This window comes from Delphinus delphis, chromosome 19, assembly GCF_949987515.2.
Source record: "Delphinus delphis chromosome 19, mDelDel1.2, whole genome shotgun sequence".
NCBI classification, from domain to species: Eukaryota; Metazoa; Chordata; class Mammalia; order Artiodactyla; family Delphinidae; genus Delphinus; species Delphinus delphis.
Genome location: NC_082701.1, coordinates 18,534,681 through 18,557,766, shown reverse-complemented (window position 1 = coordinate 18,557,766; position 23,086 = coordinate 18,534,681). Strand labels below are relative to the sequence as shown.

General features: G+C 44.4%; 1 protein-coding gene across 1 annotated transcript; it reads right to left on the bottom strand.

Annotated features, from left to right (window-relative positions):
* Positions 1-874: 874 nt before the first annotated feature.
* LSM12 (LSM12 homolog) lies at positions 875-20,668 on the bottom strand. Its single transcript, XM_059998722.1, has 5 exons — positions 20,468-20,668; positions 18,487-18,620; positions 4,910-5,019; positions 3,377-3,503; positions 875-2,590 (listed from the first exon to the last, which is right to left on the bottom strand). The coding sequence occupies exons 1-5, from the start codon at positions 20,589-20,591 to the stop codon at positions 2,498-2,500; spliced, it is 588 nt and encodes a 195-aa protein (XP_059854705.1). The 5' UTR covers positions 20,592-20,668; the 3' UTR covers positions 875-2,497.
* Between the last annotated feature and the right edge of the window lie 2,418 nt (positions 20,669-23,086).

Sequence of the window (23,086 nt, the reverse complement as noted above, 5' to 3'; positions counted from 1 at the left end):
CATGTATACTAACATTTACAGAGTACCTTCTAAGTATTAAGCATTTTAAATATCTTATTTAACCCTTCACATCAGTTCTAGGAGACGAGCATTAGTTTCATGTTTACAGGTGAGGAAACTAAAGCTTGGACAAATAAAATGACTTATCCACAGTCACAAAGGGAGGAAATGGAAGTGTGAGAATTTGAAGCTAACTATTTATGTCTCCAAAGCCTTTGTTCTTCCTTCCACACTGCATGTCTTTCCCACCATACTAACTCCACCTCTTGAATTGCTCAAAGTTCCCCCACATCATTTCATGAAATAAAACCAAAGAGTCAAAAGTGCTTCCTACCAGAAACAGTTGGTACCCACTGTCTCCCATTCACAGACCTAGAGACCAATGGGGAGAAAGTGATGATGTGGGACACGTGACACAGAGCTTCCTTCCAGGATTGCCATTTCCCATTAACCACGTTCACTTCTTTAATCACATCTCTCAGGTTTTCTAGACCTCGCAAGGGCGCCTCTCTTCTCCCTCTTTTATCTTCTCCAGAAGTCTACATTTCCATGCGGACTAAATCAAAGGCTTGGTACTTTAAATCAAGTTTTGGCCAACGGCAGGTGATATGAAAGTATACTTCTTAGTCTTCTCTCATTTTTCCTCCAACCAGTCCTATAACAAATGGTCTCATGTATGTACCCACCCCCTTTATTTCCTCTACTCCACTTACATGCAGCTCCCAACCCTGGATCCCCTTCTTAACTTATATACCTGGCACTGTTTTCTAGATGAGTTCTCAGTGGTAGAAGGAGAGAGGGTAAAGAGTAGGAAGCCAGAGAGTTTAAAGGGAAAGCTTAAACCAAACACACACATCCTCAGACCCCTCCCTCTGGGGCCTCTAGAGCACGCACAAACCCGAGACATGAGTGATGGTTAAAAAAATTTGGGTTTTATTGTTTTTGCTAAACAATACTAAAAAAAAAAAAATTTCATTTTGAAGGCAGGGCTTGAATTATTTAATTTTGATCCATTTATTTAATTAAAAAAAAAAGGAAGGGGAAAGAGATCATGGCCAAAGCAATAGTAGTTAACCCCCACCCCACCCCCACAGCTCTAGCCAGTCACATGAGCATCACCCACCTCCCACGCCACGGTGCCTGATATTCAGATGGTGGTACACTCTACCCACTGGACCGCCTTGCAAGTGCAGGGGCAACGGGTGCCAGTCTAACTCTCAGCAGGTTAGTCAAACCAGACAAACCGGTGGGCTGAAGTCCAGAAATTCTTCCCAGGTTTTCTGCCCATCGGCTGAGCACATACAAACTGTCATAAGCTTGTAAAACTTAAGGGGGGGTAGGGAAGGGCATAAGAGCAGGAGGTTGGCAGAAGAGAAATGATAGGTCACCCAAGCTTTCTCCTGGGCTAGTGGCTCTGGATACAGACTTAAAGAGAGGTCGGAACAGGCAGACTCCAGGTTTCTCATGAAAGAAAACCATCCTTCGAGAAGGAGCTGAGATGTGCCGTGCAAAACAGTTCTTCCTGCAGAGGGCACAGGAGAAAGGGCAGTGGACGCTCCCATCTAGGAGACAGGAGAGTGGTGAGGAAGTTCTTCTAGTACCGTGAAGTAAGACAAAGGCAGAGGGAGAATCCTGAGGTTTTTGCCAAATGGGAGACTGGTACACATACAGTTAAAGACTAAAAAGCTACCAGGAACCCTCAAAGCCAGATCCCATCTGCATACACTGGCTCTACAAAGTGCTGCAGGAGATTCTTGCTGTGAACTAAGTCAAGTCAGTTGCCTGGCTATGGGTGGTGGGGAGGACAATACACTTTTATTTTCAGAGGGATGAGGTGGGAAGAGTGGCCATGATCTAGTAAAAAGAGACCTGCAAGAAGCAGAAAATATTTAGAGAACATTTTAATATATATTTTCATATATATATTTAAAGTTAAGAAAAATAAAACTAATTCAAGCCATGCCCTGTGCAAAAAAAGAAAAACAAAACAAAACAAAACAAAAAAAAAAATTTAAAGTGAGACCTCTGTCTGCTGCTCTAGTCTCAACTTAAGTATCACAGTCAGCTTGTTACTTTTATTTTGGAAGAGAAGATGTAAAAGTTTCTTTCAATCACTCAGAAGGCAAGTGTAGCCACTTATAAAAACAGAATGGCAGAGACAGACTGGGAAAGGAAAGTCAGAGGTGAAAGGGCAGAGCAGGAAAGGAATTTTCAAAAATAAAATTAACAAGGTGACTGTTCCAGAAGGGGGCTGTGAAAAGGACATGGTGGACCGAAGTCTGTTAGTCAAGTAATGATTCAACTTTTAAATTATTCTCTTGTTCTTTTCTGTTGGGTGTTTTGTTTGTTCAAGTCTAAGATTTGGAAATGCTGACCCTTTGTTGACAAGAGCCAACAGGAAATATGGAATCCCTTCCCTCCCCCGGCCTGCCTCCGCTGAAGCCACCACCATCGCCTCCTTGGCTGGATGCTGGAAGAGTCCTCTGTATGTGTGGACTCAGGATGACAGGGCAGCCTCCTTCTGTGGTTGCTGGGCTTGTGAACGCTGCAGTATCTTTTGGCTTTCCACGTCTCTAAAATGTTTTTCAACCTGAAAGAGACCAGTCAGCCTAGATCAGAAAAAGAGATGGGCACACAAGGCCTCCCAAACAGTTCACTCTAGACGTCAACAGCCCGTCCTGGCTGTCTAGCTCGTGGGTTATTCAGCACCTTTGCCCTTGCTGTCTGTTGGCCTTCCCGACAAGATAGCTGGGGGGATCCTCTTGTTTCAGCCACATTTTTTTGCAGCTTCAGCTAAGACTGTCTAAAAGAAGGGGAATCTATAAAGTAGAGTATGAAGGGAGATTATTATGACCCAAACTCCCTCTCCCCTCCTTACACAAGTGCAGAATGAAAAGCTGGTGGGGAATTACAGTCTTAAAACTTTTTACATCCACAATGTTGGTCTCTCAATGCTCAGTTTGTTTTTACAAATGCTGCAACTCAATCTAGAAAGTCAGATGACACATGAAGGGTCACAGACTCCAACAGCCACTGATGTACACCAACCAGCCCTTCTCGAGAAGAACCCTGCCTGGGTTCAGACGCAATATCATGGGATGGTCTGGATAATTCCAAAAAGCCACACTGCAGAGGACACAGGGTTGACCACTCGCTTTATTCTGCACCGCCCAGTGGTTCCACACCCCCCAAGTGTCCAAGCCATGGCTGCAGAGCACCATGGTGCCGGGAGGCAGGGTGATCAGGCAGGGCTGCTCGCAGGCTGGCTGTGTCGAAAGGGGCAGGGACTGTGGCGTAATGTCTTGCCCTGAGGCTGGCGGGGGGAGAAGGCTGAGGAATCACCCTCTCCCTAAGGTTTCACGGCTTCTTTACTTACTATTTTGCGTACATGGCTCAGTGCACTCCCCTCTTTGCCTTTACAGTTTTCCACTTGATATGGGGGTGTAATAACAACTTCTTCCATGACTACGATGTTTTTTTCTTGCCATTTACAGTCTTTAATGCTGGAAGGAGAAGAGAGCAGGTGAAAGTTACCTCTTGCGGGGCATCCCACACCTCCTGCCTGATGAATAAATAACTCCAGAAAGCTAACCCCAAGTTCCTAGCTCACCACTCAGCCAACAACTGGTTGCCATCAGCCCACAGGGAGAAGTAGCCAAGAAACATTTCCTGGGCACCACTGGCTAGGAAAAGCAATGAAACCAATGCACACTTATTCCAAGGATGGTCCAGAAGAGTTAAGAAGCATTAGGGACCTGAAAAACCGCAGAAAACTTGGTGGCAGCCTCAGAAGTCCAAACTAATTTGACTTACAAATAAATAGCTAGGCTCAGGCCACTAGATTCAATTTAAATAGCAGCCTAGGGCAGGGGTTGGCAAATTTTTTCTGTAAAGGGTCGGACAGCAAGTATTTCTGGCTTTGCAGGCCATACAATCTCTGTCACAACTACTCTGCTGCTGTACCTCAAAAGCAGTCACAGATGATACATAAACAAATGAGTAGATCTGGCCCACTGGCTGCAGTTTGTCAACCTTTGGCCTAGGGGGAAATGTTACCTTTAAAAAGACAGAACAAACTCCCCATCTTATTGCAATCTGTACTCTGCTCCCCACCACCCGAAATGATAGCTGCTCCTCAAACTGGCCCTTCTCAATTATCAGACAGCTGGGTAACTTGCCAGACTGGGAAAATCCATCCCAGTTCACACTTGGGGGAACCTAGGGCAGCTGCCACTGCTAAGAGAGTTCCTTCACATACCTGTAAATGCTTAGATACTCACACCATGGCCTCAAACAGCTCTGATGCCAGCTACCATCTGTGCACCAGACTCAGGTGGTTAAATAGGGTAACAGAAGGCAGCAGGAGGAAGGGGGAGTGTCAAATGTTTCCGTTTTTCAGCAGCTAGGGAAGCTAGTGGAGAGTCAAATGACTTCTGCTGTGACAAAATGTCTTTTATGAGGTGGTAATAAGGTGGCCTTCTGCTCTCCCTATGTTCACCCCAATATATAATTGGGAAGAGGGAGACAGATATAACTTTCCCTTAATAAAACTGCATCAGCTTTTAGAGAAAGGTACAAGATCAAAATAATAAAAGAGAAAGAAATCACTAGTTCTAAATTATGGAATACTAGGTCTGGAAGGGACCCTTAGGGATACTCTAATCCAAAACTAAGTTCTACAGATGAAGAAACTGAAGCCCAGAGCAGACAACTTGTTGGAGATTACACCATTCTGCCACATAGAAAGGCAACAAGCGCCGCACCCCTGGAAGCCGAGGTACTGCTAACACACTACCCAGCTTCCCTTGTGACATTCATAAACACAACTACCCCAAAATCATCCACCAGACAGCACAGCCAGGCAGCATCACCCCCGGGGCAAGGGACCCCTATGCTCCCCCCAACTCACGTCTTGTGTATGGTCTGGAAGAGCTGCTGGCCCTCTAGGGAGACACCAGCGCTGATTGCATAGGCCTGGCTCAGCTTCTCCTCCTTCTCTGTCCGTGCTTTGCTGGCAAGCTAGGGTGGGGGAAAGGAAAGAGACTCAGAAAAGCGTTCACCTTCATCCTTCCTTCAGGACCTAAGTTGAGGAAAAGGTGCTGGAAAAGACTGATTTGGGTAGATTCAGTTTTCTCAGAGATCAAAAGTGAAACAAACAAAAACACACACAATATACCTCAACAGTTTCTGCTATTCCTGGCAAACATGCGTTCCTTCCAGTACTTACTGAATGCCTACCATGTGCCAGACATTCACTGCACTAAGCTAGAGATACAGCACAGAAGGGGGCAGGGGAGACCGACTATAAACAAAAACAAACAAGATAACTTCAGACAGAGCTAAGTGCTAGGAAGAAAACAGAGCAGGACAAGGTTATAGAGTATGACTGGGGGGCGGGGGGGACCCTACCTGATGGAAAGTGATGGTCAGACATAAAAGGTAATGCACACATTTCTACGAAAGGAAAGAATTAAGAATTTTTATCAGCTAGTGCGCTAGAGCCTCAGGTTTAGAAATAAATGTCTACCACACCTTCAAAGACCAGGATTTGAAGTTCTAAAGACTCAAGCATTCTAGTACCATTATCTGTACTCACATAGGGAGCCAGGACTCCAGGAAACCTAACCGTGGATACCGTCCACCGACTTGGGCTGTAGATACCATGCTCTTTAAAAAAAAGGAATGGTCTGCATTCTACCGCGTGTCTGTTCCTTAACTGCCCTCTAGTGGAACAACCATAAACTGATCAAGAATTGTAGTAAAATCTAGTAGGTCTACTCAAATCTAGTAAATCGCTCCCAGCAGGGGTGGGTATCCTGTCTATCCCTACTGCCCCTCTAATACATTTCTGGTCCCCAACCCACACTATTGGTTGCTAGACTACAGAAGTACAAATTCGAGTGGAAGCCAAAACAAATACACTGATGGTTTACACGAGAGGCAGATAATGCATCTGAAAGTCAAACAAATGACTTGGAGATTTTCAGATCCATGAACAAGAACATATACTTAGTATACTGATGCTGCAGCATACTAAAGAGATATGCACAAACATACACATGAGAACACCCAACCTGTCCCCAAATACCAGCTCCTTAAATGCAAAGAGAGATCATACCTCCAGCACATTCCCAAAGTACCTAGATGCTTGGAATTCTTAAACATTCATATTCTGCTTTAACAGTGACCTTTCAAACCATAAGCCAAACATAGTTCTACAGCGGGAAAAATAAGCAAAGTGTCTAATTGTTGGTAAAATGAAGCACTTTCTTAAGTGTGGGTTTGACTATGAAGAAGAGAAAAGGAGGCCTTCAATCAGGTTAGGGTAACTGAGGAGTCTCAACTGCCCCTGAGTTTCAAGGACTGTCTGAGGGAGGAGGGGGTATGAGCAGAGCTCATACATGCTGTCACTTCGGACTCCCTAGGTAAAAGCGGGAAGAAAGGCCAAAACTCTGCAGTGATTTAAAGCCAGAGCTCCCTTTTCACTTGGTCCCCAGGACATGGAAAGAGACAAATACAGCAGCAGTAAATAAATGATCTTTCAAGCCAGGTTCTGCCATTGTGGTCCCACCAGGCTCCAACTTTACAGAGAAGGAAAGGCACAGGGCTGACTCCCCTGAGCACTGGCAATCCCAACTGCAGCAAGGAAGCCTCGTGGCTTGAAAGCACTCAGTTTCTATGGAACGAGAACTGCTAGGGGTGTGTTTTAAGCAGCAACAAGCAAAGCTTACTTGGTCACCAAGAAAACCCTAGTAACAAGGAGTTTCCTTGAGTCTCACTTTCCAAACAATCCTGAAGAAAATCTGAAGTCTCCAAGGAAAGAAAGGAAAACTGGAGGGAAGCAGAGCTCCCTTGGATTAACCAAGCTCCTGCAGAGCTCCTGAGAAGTGGCTAGTGGTCAGGCAGATGTCTACCCCATGAGCAGGCAGAAGGGTCTCACTTTGAGGTCTTTTAAAAAATATTTATCCCTGAAGACCAAAAACATCTCCCAATGTTGGGTCAGACAAAGCTGCTTCTATAAAGCTTGTGTTGCCTAGATAGTAACAGCACCCATTCAGGAAGACAAGAGTCGGCTCAGGAAAAGCAGGCATCCATGCAGAATATTTAAGAATGGAACTGACAAATTAAGCTGGGGTTGGGGAGGGGCAGGAAGGCTGGAAGAAGAACCAGTTTTGAATTTCTGCCAGAGGCAGAGTAAAATGGATATAAATCTCAGCCACAAGTGACTTGTTTAGACAGCCTGAGTCAAATCAACACAATGGTTATAGAACAATGATTTCAAAATACGCCCTAGCCACTCCCACCCCCGACCTCCGCCAAATACCTGTTGTACAATCTCTTCTAAAGGGTCTGAAAGCAAAGGAGAATGGACTAGATGACTCTCCATCTCAACCCATAGTGCAGACTGATCCCAAATGCTAAATGATACAAGGGAGAGCCTTGGAAAAGTCAGCAGAAGTCAGTGTAAGCTGACTATTTCAATTTGCCCCAATACCCTCAACTACTCTACCTGTACCTGCAATTGTGCTTTGGGGATTTGGATTCACAGCAAACCCTGAAGCCTCCAGCTGCCAGTTTATGAACTATTTTCATGGCTATCTGAAAATGCTTAAACCTAATATTCAGCTACACAGATCTGCTTTCACTAAGAAGCTGTATAAATGGGGTAAATTTCTGCCACAGAGAACTGCATCAATTAGGCAGGAGGAAGATTACCTTCACAAAAAGAATCTAGACATGTTTCTTCTCAAAACTGGGGTGAGAAGGGAAGGGAGATTACCCTGCTCTTTTCACACATGTTCCTGAAAACCCATAACAAACGTGGATAAGCCTCCTTTTGTAAAGCAAGTGACTATCACTCTACCCTCAAGTTAGCTGTAGCTCTACATTTCCCCACATCATATTTTTGTAAACTAATGCATATCTATAAACGGTCCAGTTACTCCAAGTTCATAAGTTTATGGTTACTGTCAAATCGCCAGACAGAACCAATAAAAGCTGTCCCCAATAGAGAAGGTGTAGGGTGTGCCTTTTAGGCTTCGGAGGGTCTTCAGGACTGCAGTTTTTAAATTCAGTAACTAAAATTAAATTAAATTCAGTAACCATACTACATTCATTTTCAATGCAAGCATGCTAACTGCTGGCCTCTCTTCCAATCAAAACTGAAGCACTAACCGGTTAGAATCATAAAGAATGTTAAAGGCACCAACTTTAAGAATACACTGGGTTCAGGCAAACTGAGAAGCACAAACCTACAAATACATGTTACTAATGTACATGTGACCTAATTGAAATAACTGTACAAGACAACCTGCATTTATCTACCCCTCCTTTTATTTTGCACAATTCCCAGTGAAAACATTCATTCCTTGTCTACTAACCAGTTCTTCCTCTCTTGGCCATTTTATATATAGCATCTTGATGTGGGCAAAACAAAGTGCATGAACGTGTCTCCAAAGCACATCAATATTAAAAGGCTTCTAGTCATGCCCGCTGCTGGGTAACCCTCAAGTGAGTGAATCAGTGAACAGCGGCAACACATCTCTCCTCCTGCACTCAGTGACATGGAGAAGAGGAAGCAGCCACAACAACATAATCCAAGCATCTTGTTATAACCTCATCTTGTTACTTGGTAACCAGCTGGGCCATCTTATTTCCACATACCCAGACCAGGAAAGCACAGGTGCTGTGAGGAATCCAGAGGGATTCCTACTGCAAGTATTTAACAGGCTGTGACAGCTGATCCAACAAGGGAAGCAAAGTCCAGAGAGGAACCTGCTGGATGTGACCTACTGACTCCACTGAGCCACTCTTGGTTTGTCTTCCCTCTGTATTCGGGCCTTCCAACCAGCTGCCCTCACTGAGGGGTTAGGAAGCACTGCAGCTGCTGCCCAGAACTGGCAGTGCTGCCTGCAAGGCCTGATGGAGGCTGAGGGACGGCAGACCAAAGCAGCCAAGAACCACTGTCATCTTAAGGGCCCACGCTTGCTCCTGCTGTTTCAATTCTGGGGTGCACTCCTGGAAAGCCCTCATTCTTGGCTAGCAACAAGAAGGCTCAAAAATATTTCTTCTGGGGCTTCCCTGGTGGCGCAGTGGTTAAGAATTCGCCTGCCAATGCAGGGGACACGGGTTCGAGCCCTGGTCCGGGAAGATCCCACATGCCGCGGAGCCACTAAGCCCGTGCATCACAACTACTGAGCCTGTGCTCTAGAGCCCGTGAGCCACAACTACTGAACCCGCATGCCTAGAGCCCGTGCTCCGCAGCAAGAGAAGCCACTGCACTGAGAAGCCCAGGCACAGCAACGAGGAGCGGCCCCCACTCGCTGCAACTAGAGAAAGCCCGCGCACAGCAGCGAACACCCAACGCAACCAAAAATAAATACATAATATAAATAAATTTTTTAAAAAGTAACCTGAGATAGATGAATAATATGAAAACCCCAAAATAACCCAAATATTCATCAATATGAGATTCATTAAATAAAGTTATTTTAAAAAATATATATATATATTTCTTCCAACTATCAATATCCCCAAGTCTTCCTGCTCCCTGGCTGAAAGCTCCTGTCTGAAAGTTTCTAAAAAAATACTGTTCTTTACAACCTCAGATAGCTGGGAACTCAAATAGAGAACCCTGCTTGAAGTCATGTCCCAGAATACATAACAATGAACCAAAACACTGAATCAAACAGGGGAACAGTAGAGTCCAAGAGGCCTGGCAGTGAACACTAAAATCCTAAGAGCTAATTTGTTGAGTGAGAAATTACTCCACGCAATGCACGGAACAACACGCTTTACATGTATTAAATGTTTAATCTTCCCAACAATTCTGTGAAATAGGGACTAAAATTACTCCAACTTAACAGATGGACTTGCCCAAGTTTACCAAGTCACAAGTGGGAGAGTCTGGATTTGAACCCAGACAGTCTGACTCCAGAGCTTGCATTCTGAACTCTGCACTATACTCAAATAGTTCCACCTAAGAGAAATGTTGAAAATACACTTATAAATTTGAATGTAAAAGAAAATGTTTTATAAAAGAGAAAACATTTTAAGCCTCAGCTGCCATCTTCTTTTTATCAGTGAATTCTGACATTTCCATCAATGTCCTCTGTACAGAACACAATTGTCTGCCTTTTAATGAAGGGCCTCTGTTTTCTGAAAAGGGTCCCAGTCTCACCCTAAACCTCAAGGACATCCTTTATTTCTTTGGTTGAAGGTAATTCATAGGAATGCATTTAAGAAAACAGATCCTATGTGAGAAAGCATTTCAGGCCGATAATAATGGGCATTCCCTGAACCCATCATTTTCTGATGTGCCAAGACTAGAGAAGGTAAGTCAAGCAAGTCTTCTGCACTAGAAAGTTAAGGTACATTGAGAGTGTTGAGCTCTGATGAAAAACACCGTGCAGCAATTAAACTCCAATAAAGATGTTTTAAAAAAAAAAAGGAAAAACACCCTTGCAAATCCAGGGGCCACAGTGCCACCTCAGTCTCCAGGCTCTGACCACCATATTGCTGTCGTACAATACAGGCCAGCCTCAAGACAGTCAGTACACGCTATAAGCAAAGTTTTATACTTCACCTGGCTTAGAATAAAAACTAGTTGCCAGCAAAGTCAATAGTTTTTCTTAGTTATTTGTAATTATGTCAACAAACACTATTCATAGCTACAAAAGACAGCTAAACCTCCTGGACACCAACAGAGTAACTTCCTAGTCCCAAGACCCTGACACCAGCACTGCTGTGGAACCTCCACAGGACTCTGCCAGGAAAAAAAACTGGCGCAGATATAAACTGAAATTTGACCTCAGCAACCTATCTGTGAGAGTACACGCTCAAATTAGCCATCTCACACATGGCCGTGAGGATTAAGGGAGATAACATGGGTGAAAGCACTAGGTGAGTTGTAAAGCACTGTACAAATATTAGCTGTTAACATTATTATTATAATAACATCATTATTATTAGCACAGAGAAGGTGGCTTGTGGGTTATTTCAAAAAAATTCATATAATCCAACCTTCCTTTAGCCAATGAGCTCAGGGCTCTCTCTCTTCTGCTTTCTGTAAGAGCTGCTAGAGAGGCTATAAATCCTTAACAGAATAAATTCCAAAATATAACTGGAATAGTAAGTTGGAAAATGCACTTTATGTGCCAAAATGGGGGCTTTGCTTATAGAATAAAGAGTTGATTTTATTCAGAGATAGTGAAAGAACCAAGTGCTGTCGTTTCCTGGGCTCTGAAGAGGGCAGAAAAAGAAAAGTAAAAATGAAAAGCCACCCCCTTGCCACCCCACCCCAAACAAAAGAGATTCCAGATCAAACCCCTACCTACCACTCCCTAGCTACATGAATCTGAGCAAGATGCATAACCTCTCTTGAGCCTTAGTCCATTCATGGGGGCCCGTCCTAAAGGGTTGTTATTGGAGTTCAGTAAGATACACATCTAACACCAATACTGGCACTTAACTAGTCCCTTCCTTCATTTCTAAGAACTGCCACCAGTTTAGCTCACTGACAGAACAGCAAAAGTTTTTAAAATTGCAAAGATGGACAAACTGAAGTCAATCCAAGTCAGCTTGATTCCATTTAACTTCCCTCCCTTTACCTAATGAATTGTGATTTATTCTTCAAGACCCTATTCCACTGTTACATCTGAGAAGGCTTTCCTAAAATGTTCACTACTCTAAGCCAAGGATTGGCAAACTACAGCCTGTGGGCCAAATTCAGACAACCACCTGTTTTAGTTAAGTTTTATTGCAACGACCATGACCATTTGTTTACATATCACCCACGGCTGTTTTTGCGGCAAAGGCAAAGTTGATAGTTGTGACAGAGAATGTATAGCCCACAAAGCCTAAAATATTTACTATTGGGCCCTTTACAGAAAAGGTTTGCTGCCCCCCTGCAAAAAGTTAAATGCTGCTGTCTCTCACCACTCCCAAACATGAGATTTTTGAGGGCAAAAGCAGTATCTTAATCATCCTGACATTCCCAGCACCAGGAAGGCAGGGGGAGAGAGAGGGAAGTCAGATCAAAGGAAAAGAAACCTTGACTATTAGAGATTCACAGAACAGCTCCCAATGGTTAAGTGGCTAACACACAGTCATACAACAATTCACTAGCAGCCCAGCTGTGAAAAGAACCCAGTTCTTCAAACTCCCCACATTCTACCACACTATACTGTTAGCTTTTGGCATGGTATATAGATCCTTTAACTTTCTAGTTCATGTACAATTTGCTTCACTCTCCAGGGTAGTTTCTGGTATTTATCTAAGCTAGCCTTAAATTCCAATGCTAGAACTTGACTGCACCACTTGTTTTTTTCTTCCCCCCAAGCCTGGTCTCTGCCAGGAAAATTAAACCAGTTAGAATGCCCCTTTCTTAACACTGTAAGAGATACTACCACTGAGCTATCAGTAAAGTGCTTATTTTGAATCGTCTCTGTGTCAAAGAGATAGAATGCAGGGGTGGCTGCAACAACACACCTATGGCACGTCTCTGCCAGTCACCTGGGCCGAGCAATCTGTCTTTTCACGTAGACGATTCTCCCCACACCCCTGTGATGTCAGGAAAGCCCCCTTCAGAACCAAACTCTTGACCTGAGGACGGCTCCACCAAGTCAGCTGGCTGCCATGCACTACAGCCTGAAGTGAGTCATGAGCTGTAGCCTGGAACACCGCACCCCCTATTATAGTTATCAGGTTGACCCCAATGTTTTAATGCCACCAAATGTGACCTCTTTCAAAGGTTAGTGATTTTTAAAATGGCAGTCAATCACCTACCTCTCTGACTTCAGCTCACACCACTCACTACTTACTGTGTCCCTGTTACTCAGCAATGATGGGTTCTTCCTCTTCACCCCACACTTGCTTGCATCTTCATGACACTTCTGTGAGGAAGCAGCTGTCTGCTCAGAGTCAGGTGCAAAACTTACTGGTGGACTCTAACCTGGGACTGTGGCCTTGACAACATATTTTAATCAAGTGAGCCAGTAGGTTACACGTAGCTTCTAGAAGCCAGAAAAATTTTATCTGACAAAAAAGTCTTGCCTTCCCTAGACAAGTTATTTTCCTTCCACTTTCACAATATGAACACATTCTACCTTTTACTAATATATACATAGCTAAACATAGGGTGGTCAAGTCGTCTGATTCTACTTGGTGATAACTCCATACCTCAACACATTAGGGTCAAGATATGGTCAAGGTCTCAGCTAACAGGATACGTCCATGAACACAGGCCACAATGCAGTAGCTACCAACGACCCCAGGAATTTTCTCACACTTGAGGATTATCCCTCACATCAACAAAAAGCCGTACGGTTATGCTAAATCTTAGCTTTCAAGCTGGTTAGAAATCAAAACAAAAACCAAGTCAGTTCTTCCCTGTGTGACATCATACCTAAAGGTAAGCAATGACGTCAGTTCCTTTCAAAAGTGAACTTTGTGACTCTTCCATTTTCTCAGCCTTCCCAGGCCCTTCCACTCCCAGACCAATCTCCCAAGTATCATTTTTATCCAAAGGCAGCAAACTCATTCTTCACTACCAGGTGCTGATGAAAAGCTCTTTGAATCTCTTCTTCCTGGTTCTTCTTCCATTTAATCACTCACTGCTGGTTAGTAAGGTACAAATGGGTAATAAATACTCAAAACAGGCTGATCAATCAGTCAGTGGTTTGGTAAGGGAGGTAGATGCCTTATCTGTGGAGTTCACTTTTCCATGCTTTGTCCCTTTTCCTGCCTCCTGCACAATATACGAGCATCTCCTCCAGAAAGTCTTCTCCAAATCAGCAAAGTGAAAAGAAGACTTACATATCATTCGATGCACTGGAGGCATTTATCCAAACAAATGAATACCTAACACTTGCCTTGGCTGTCTCAGTGAGTTTTTTCCTAAGAGTCTCAGGAGTTGAAAGCACAACCTCTTAGGTTCTGTGACTGCTCACACTAACCTCCAGTACTCAGGCAAGAGTTCACTTAATTATGCCCCTTGATAACACTGCCCTGGAAACTCACATTAATTCTGGTCACAACAAGAGGTATCCAATATAATTTTGATTTTCCCCAGTCTTGGGTTGGCAAGTTCTGATATCTGAGTGAATGTCAGATCCAGTATCAGGAAAGACTGACATAGGAACAGTGCCAATGTTCTTGGCTGCTTCCCTTTGTCATACTGTCCCTCTCCCCCCATCCTGCTCCTACACCATAATTCAAGGAACATCAACTGGCTGCACATAGCTAATGCGGGAGAATAGGACTAACATCTGCCAACTCTGGTCAACTTGACCTAATCCTCCAAACAACTCTATGAGATAGGCACTAACATGATCCCATCTCCATAGTGAGAAAGCTGATGCTTAGCAAGGTTAAGAGGCAGAGAAGTGACTTTAACGACTTATCCACTTGGTTCCAATGTTCTTTCTACTAGACCATTCTGCTCCTGACCACACAACACAGATGTTTCTCTTTACTCAGAAAGATTACTTAGGATTATAGATATCTGCATACTCATTTCATGTCATCAACCTACTCTATAAGTTCCTTGGGTATGCACACAGAAGCAGAAAAAACATGGGACTTTGCCATCAAAACATTAGACCTGAGTTCAAATCCCAGCTCGATCACTTACTAGTTGAATGACCTTAAGCTAGTGACTCATCCTCTCTGAGACTCAGTTTACTCTTCTGTAAGATGGTGATGGTACGCACACCGTAAGAACTATTGTTAGGATTAAACGAGATGTCTACCGATTACTAGTTCAGAGCGTGGCATGTAAAAATACTAGTTCCCACACTACTTGCCATATAACCTAGAACAAGTCACTTAAACTGATAAGCCTATCTTCCCATCCGTTAAACTAAAAGGAAAAGAATACACTCTAAAGATCACAAAGCATGGTTTTGAGAATGAACCTAGATGTGTCAAAGCTCTTTGTAAACTGTAAAGCCCTAGAAAAATGTAAGGTGTGGTCCCCAACAGAGCTTACCACAATGCCTTGCACAAAATAATTTTCAGTAAATGTTTGATAAATGCTACATAGAAGAGAACTCTGTTAATACTGACATGTCCCAAATCATCTGAGAGCACTGCTAACTCATGGGCAATCTCTATCCCCAGAGAACAAAATGTGGAGTCAACTCAAAGGAACTTGTTAAGAAACACTTTACTTCACCCTACCATGCAGACCCTGGGCTCTCATCCTCATGCAAGATTTAAACCTTCCTTGTGACAGAAAACTAATAAGCCACATGGTGAATAACCTGAACCTCACTTATGATTGGCTTTGGTGTGCTTTTGTACTTTTACAGTCAGGAAATTCTAAACAATTTTACAGGGTACAATGTTACTGTGGAGAAGATAAAATGACATTCAAAACTTCCACCTTCTGCGACCTCACTGTCATCTTCCAAGCTTCCTCCTACATCTCACTGCTGTGGACAGACATAGGACATCTTAGCCTGCAGTGAAAGTGCCAACCAAAAACTAAGCAAGCTCATCTCCAAGAATTGCTAGTTCATACCATCTCTAGTTGGGCTGGAATTAAATATTTCCTTTAAAAGGCCTTCTATTCCATTTCCTGCTGGGTCGGAGTAAATATCCGGTTTATATCAACACGTTTAATTAAACACAGCACTTACTATGTCAGCAAGATGAGCCATCATGTGATGTTATCTTCCACTGCAAGTGGAGTACACAGGTAGTGCTCCCTAGACTGCAAGTATCAACAGTTTTCTTCCAGGGATTTCAAGGCACTTTAGTTCCCTTCTAAAATGCTTAAACAATCCTCCATCCTAAAAAAAAAAACCTCAAGCTCATGCTCTTAAATGAGATGAACTGTTCATGTCATTCAAGCAACATGTAGTTGCCCAGATTAGCTGTTTTCAGTAACAGTAAGAGCCCTCAGGAAGAATCACAAAGCATCCTCAAAGGTTGGTTTCAAGGGAAAACCAATATAGCTTATTCATAAACAACTCTACGAATGAAAAATGAATAAATGAAACCCAAAGATAGCCCTCCAACCTAATTTTAGTCTTCAGTTTCTGACTCCTTTTTCAAGACTTGGCTAGCAGGCCACAAAGTAAGAAAAGTAAAGATTTCTGGTATTCCACAATCTATTACTTCTGGCTGCTTTCTTGAAAGAGTGGGTAAACAACTAGTTTACAATAATGCCAGTAGACAACTGACCAGCAGAAAGCAAAACCCTAAAGGCAAAGATAATCCGCAAACTAATAACCAAGAACCATTTATACTTGAAGTCAAATGTAAGAAAAGAATTGCTTCTCAACAGCTCCCACTTAACAGTCCCACCCACACCACTCCAGCCCCTCTCAGATAGATGGTGGCACTTGGTGGTCATAAGAGCAGAATCTTGTATCTTTTAAATTTGAGAAAATCATCCCTCTTTCAGATAACCTTTCCTCAACTACTCACTAAAGGTTGTTGACAAACTTCTCATACCCTACAAACACTAAAGGATAACTTAGAGCCCCTTTCACCCTCAACATACCAGGCATAAACTATTTTATTTGAAACTTTTAAAATCTCTTCTGGGGACTTCCCTGATGGCACAGTGGTTAAGAATCCGCCTGCCAGTGCAGGGGACACGGGTTCGAGCCCTGGTCCGGGAAGATCCCACATGCCACAGAGCCACTAAGCCGTAGCACCGTAACTACTGAGCCTGCACTCTACAGCCCGCGTGCCACTACTGAGCCTGCGCTCTAGAGCCCACGAGCCACAACTACTGAGCCTGTGCTCTAGCGCCTGCGCTCTAGAGCCCGCGAGCCACAACTACTGAAGCCGTGCACCTAGAGCCCGTGCTCCGCAACAAGAGAAGCCACCGCAACAAGAAGCCTGCGCACCGCAATGAAGAGTAGCCCCCGTTCACCACAACTAGAGAAAGCCCGCACGCAGCAACAAAGACCCAACGCAGCCAAAAATAAAATAAATCATCTCTTCTGCTAACAGAAGATCATCCAAAGACGACCTATACTTTAATAGGAGGACTGAGCCAGTGTTCTAAAAGTCTATAAGTCTAAGAATGGGACATTCTGTGCGCAACAGCCTTTAATATGAAACCCAAGACCCTTCTGAATCTGTCCTCAGACATCAGTAAAACAGAAAAGTGTGGCACTTCCCTGGGACCTAGTAAGAAGGGAGCTCCAGATCTGAGGTAACTGCATTCTGCCGGCCTCAGTCACTCTCCTTTGTTTCAGCTGCCTGAGTGTCTCCCTGCTTTGCTGAATTGTAGCAAACACACTACATTCCCAAGAGAGGCAAGAGAATATACATTATTACAATACTCATATACAGGGAAAAAAACTTCCACCACACTAACTCAAGAGACTTAAGGCAACAGTTATGAAAATTGAAGGCCTAACTTACTCATTCAACAAGTACTTACGAAGCACCTACTCTGTGCAAGGCTCTGTATATTTAGTGATGAACAAAACAGGTATAGCTCCGATCCCCACAAAACAAATTTTGGTTAGATAGAAAAGTAAACAAATGATATACAATTATAATTACAAAAAAGCTATGAAGAGGGTAACCTTAAGTCGCAATTTGCCCAGGACACACCAATCTATACTTGGTGTAAAACAAAAGCACCACCCACCCCTTTACTCTCGAAAATGTCCCAGGTTGGACTGTAAATGATATGTCACCTTATCTCTGAAGGCTAAGGTACTGTAAGCGAGAATGGGGGCAAATCACTTTAGCCCGAATGATCAGAGAAGACTTCTTGAAAGAGGTGCCATTAAACTGAGTCCTGATGGATACGACTCCAGTCATTCTGAAAGGGTGTTCCCAGTGCAGGGGACAGCAAAGGCTACAACAGGGCTTGGGGTATTACTATTATTGATCAACATGAACTCTGGCTAACAGAACAAAAGAATCAGGAAAGTTATTTGAGGGTTCCCAGAGACCAATTTGTACATCCAAGATTAAAATATCCTAAAACTCTAATTTTGTTAGACCTCGAAATTCAAACATAAAGACAAAAACAAAGCTCTAAGGCAGTGGTTTTCAAATTTTTGTAGGTCATTAATCCCTCTGAGAATCTAAAAACATATTCCAAATCTTCACCCAGGAAACATATATTCTCATGTGCACACATACACAATTTCAGGAGGTTCAGAAGCAACGCCCCTACCCAACCCTCCCAACACTGGAAGTTCACACATGGACTGCAGGTTGTGGGGGCGGGGGGCGGGGAAGCCCTCTTTCACAAAGGACAAAAGCCAGCTCTCAACTCTATTTCTCTATTTGGGCATTAAGACATTTCTTAAAATCTTCTGAAGATACCCAGGAATAAAGAGAAAAGTTAAACTGATATATTTTTTTAAAAAATATATCAAAACAAGCAATTGTAAATCACTGGAAAAAATGAAAAACAAACAATGGACAATGTATGTACCACCAAGAGTCAATGAGACTCAAATTTCCCATCATTTTGGAGAACCAGAACTGCCCTCAAGTCCTTACCTTACTAACATTGAGTGAAGCTAGGGGAGGAGGGGTTTCTGTTCGGTCATTAATTATTTCCACTTCTGAAACATACTGTAAGTTTATGAGCAAGATGTCTGCGTGGTTGGGCTTTCCACTGGAAGAGGGACATTCTGGTGAAAAAATAAAGTTAAGGAAAATAGGGGCAAGCAGAGAACTGACACATCCCAAAGGGGCATGGAAAACACAATTCACCCAAGGCTTGTGTAAAAGGTGTGCCACAAGCAAGAGAGGGAGCCTCACAAGAATCACACCTCTCCTCAGGAAATCTCTGCCTGTCACTTTCCTGCCGCACAACCCCATAACCAAAAGATCTCAAGCTTTTCAAAGCCAAACACGATCCAAAACTGGAAGCCTCAACAGTGTTTCTGTCACCTTCTCTTTACCGGTTTTATGAAGAGGCTTAATACAGTTTTAATGCCGTTATGTATACTGTTTGTCTTGAACCTAATGAACCACACTGAAGAGCAAGTACTTTCTGTTCTTGGTATAATACTCCCTATATCTAAACAGTGCTCTTTTCTCTTTTTCAGATTTGAGATTTCCCATTTTGCACAGGAAAACTACAACACTGGAAAGGAAGCTCACTCAAGGTGACCCAGCTAGCTAACCCATTCATTCATTAATTCATTCATTCACTCACTCACTCATTCACTCATTCTCCAACCATTTCTCAAAAGCATACTGTATGTCAAATAAAGGTAGAGTAATTCTTCATTCCGAAACCCTTCCAACTAAACCACTAATGTAAAAGGTCTTACTTGGTCCAGGTATGAAGTCTTGTGTTCAAAAAACAAAAATTAAAAAAAACCTGCAACTCTTCTTGCTGTAATTAGTTTCAAAGGACATCTTCCTAAGCTACAAATCCACAACCAGTAGTTAAATGAATTAAAATACTTGCCAGTCAAAGGCAGCAGCAGACTCAGTAAGAAACTTCCTTTTGAAAGGTGCCATAAGAGATTACTTAAAAAAAAAAAATCCAAATAAACCCACCTGTGGCTCAAATAAAAGGGGAAGGGGTGGCATATTTATTACAACCAGGTAGTATTCCATTTCCACGACTGAGTTTCCTGGAGTAATTCAGAAATCACTTCCACCCCAAAGAAAGAGACCACCTTTTCCATTCTGTTAAACACTGACACATTCAAAAGGGAAGGCTACTGCTATGGAGAAGTCAGGACTCCATGTGCTGAGCTGACAAGAGAAGACAGTTTACTCTTTCACCTGTAACCCACACGTCCATACATAAGCCCCTGAAAAACGTGGTCCTCTCTCTAGACCAGGTTTCCAATACAAACATCCCCAAAACAGCAACTTCCAAATCACTGAGAAGCCGAAAATTCAGCACTCCCTGCCCCCAGCGGCACCACGCATACACAAGCACCAGCAAAACAAGCCCCTATCCCCAGTTCTGCTACAAACTCTGTCCTGCAGTTACTCTCCCCCCAAACAGGCGAGGCCCATTTGGTTACCACCCCACCGCCCTTTCTTGGACCAAATCCCATCAGTGGACAACCCCTCCTGAACTCCATACCCTTGTACCACTCACTAGCAGTTCCTTACTCTACACACCCCTTCCCCACATGATTTTACCCGTCCCCCTCCCATCCGGGCTCCAATCACCAGCCCCCTCCCACGACCACCCCTCTCCGGATTACTGTGTCCCCTCTCCTAGCGTTCCCCCCGAAAAGCAATCAGCGTGTCAAGCCCCCCTCCACCCACCCACCCTCGATCGGGGCCCAGCTCCCACAAGGGGTGGGAGACAAGGGTCCCCAAGGCGGACCGAGGGACCCACGAGAGGGGGAGGGGAGCTCAGGGCCGTGCGCATGCGCTCCGGGCGCCGCGGTAGCCGGTCGCCCCTAGGCCCGGAGAGGGCCCCAGCCACCGCCGTCGTCCCCCGCCCCCCCACCGCCGCACATACACGCCGGCCCGGCCTCGGGCTCCGCGCAGGGAAGGATACTTAAAGCCAGCATCTTGGACTGGTAGTCGAAGGCTACCACCTCGCCCTGCAGCCGCTGCTCCTGGCACGTCCGGCACGACACCTGGCTCCCAACGCTGAAGTACTCGCCCGGAGGAGCCGCCATCTTGGGAGAGCAGCCGCGGCCGGCGGCGGCGGCGGCAGCAGCGGGCGAAAGCCGGGCCCCCAGTGAGCGCCGCGCCGCGACGCACGGGGCGTGCTGACGTCACACGCTAGGGCGTGGCCTGGACTGGGTGGGGCGGGAGCCTAGGTGGATGAGGAGAAAAGAGGAAATAAAGAGGAATGTGAATAATTACGTTTGTGCGGCTGCGCCCGGTTTGTAACAGGCTTGCAAGGTCCGTTTTAGAAGTTAAAGATAAATGACCTACGTGGAATGAAAAGGGGAGGGAGGAGGGAACTGCAGTCTCCCTTATGTGCACACCTTGACACAAGAGTTTGATGAATGAACTCTATATTTTACAAATGAGGAATCCGAGGCCCAGAAGACTTAACTAAACTTGCTCAAAACGGTTACACCTAACTAAGTGGTAGTGGAAAGAACATTGGCTGTAGAGTTAGCTAAAACGGAATCGGAATTCCACTGAGTTATGTGACCTTGAGCAAATTACTAAGCCTGATTCTTTTCTTTATTCCTTCTGTATTACCACTGTTGAGCATCCAGCAACCCTTCGATGTAGGAATCAATATCCTCATTTTACAGAGGAAGTAACTAAGTCTTAGACTAAACTTTGTCCAGGGGGGTCGCACAACTAGCAAGGATCCGTTCTACCTGTTTCCAAAGGCGGTGCTATTTACTGCTATGCTAATTAGATAATACCTCACAGAGTAGTTAGGAGGAGCGGGAGATAATGAGATAATGTGTACAAATGCATGGCACGTAGTAGATCCTCAATAAATGGTAGTTCCTCCGTGATCACCCATCACTGTTGGAACTCAAGATGCTTCCCCATCTCCCATCTTGCCCTCTCCTCTAGAAAACCGGGCAAAGAGCCAGAATGAGGAGCAATGGTATTGACAAAGGGAGCCTTGGAGCAGGAGTTTTGGGCCCCCCATTAATGACTGTGTAATATACGAAACAGTTTTCTTAACATGTAAGTACGATGCAGATGCATTTTCAAGCCCTACCATCACCAGTTGCCATCCCTAACCCACCTACCCTTCCACTAAAGAAATTCTAGAGCCTCATGTATGAGTAACAACAGGCAAAGAGAGGGAGGCAAAGGGCCAGTCCTGGCACTACTTAACCTGAACAAGTTTCAAAAGTGTTTCCTTGCCTTGCAAGAGACATCAACTTCCTAAAGTTGGGCCCGTATTAGTACAATCATTGTAATAGAAATAAACATACTGCTCCCTCATACTTGGGTTTTTCCAGAGAACTTTCACATCTACCCCATAACAAGTCATACATAACTGCCACTCCACCTTTTATATAACATTGTGATTATAGGTTCTCATAAATGACTGCCAGGCACTGTAAGGAAAAGCTTCCTGGAAGAAGTGGAAAAATCTGAGATCTGAAAGACAAGCAGGGAGAGTGGCCACATTCTAAGCAGAGGTAACTGCAGACGTCAGGACCCCTAAAAGGAGAGAGCTTGGTGATTTCAGGGAGCGTAGAGTAGCTCAGAAATATCATGAAACAGAATGTGGGACTGGGCTGGTAAAGGTTGTTGTGGCTAGAGGCCAAGCAAACTTTCAAAGACAGAAAATTTAGGCTTTTTCCTTGGGGCAATTGAAAAACATTTAGCAAGGGAGCAAAATGAGATTTGTATCCAGCTTCCTTTCCCCACACCCTTTTAATTAGTGAAATTAATCTCTTTCCAAGAAGAACCCAAATTTACATTCTCATTTTTACCCCTCAAAAACTCTCGAAGAACAAAGTTGCTTGAGGTAGGAAGGAACCACTTCACCAGTCTCCTCCCACCTCACCTCTGCCTCTAGGCAAGACCTCACCTAGAATTGCTGAGATTTCTATTTTCTGTGTGTTCCTCCAAGGGATTATTCCAATTTTTGTCGTGAGTGTGTGCCTTTCCTCTTCCTTTACCAACCCAGCTACTATCTCATGGTTTATCTGCCCAGCGGGGTTCTGGAAGGCAAGATGACAAGATGACGAAAGGAGAGGAGCAAGGCGAGCACAGAACTGGGAGGAAGGGTGATTTAGACTGTGCTATGCGTAACAACTCTCAAGCCGTTAGGCATGACCCCTCAAAATCAAGAGGCGGATCTGTCAGCCTCCAAATCAACAGCAGAGGAATTCAAGCAGGAGAGTCTTGGGCTGGGGGAGGAAGGCGTGTACCGATTAGCCAGCTGTGTGTGCAAACGTAGGGGCCCGCTTCAGCACCAACCAGGGATGCCCGGCTCCCCGGAGCAGGGGTTGTCCCTAGCCTTCTCTCCAAGAGATCTCGAAATATTTTTGGAGGGTAGCTGTACTGGAGGAGAAAGGTCTGGTCTGGAAGGAATCCTGGCCCGGGATATTACATATCCATCTTCACAGAAGTAAAGGAGGGACCCTGGACGCACCGCCGACCCTCAGGTTAGTCTGTCCCATGACCCGGAACAGCAGCTGGAGCCGCCTCTACGCCCTCTGCCCACGTGCCGGCAATA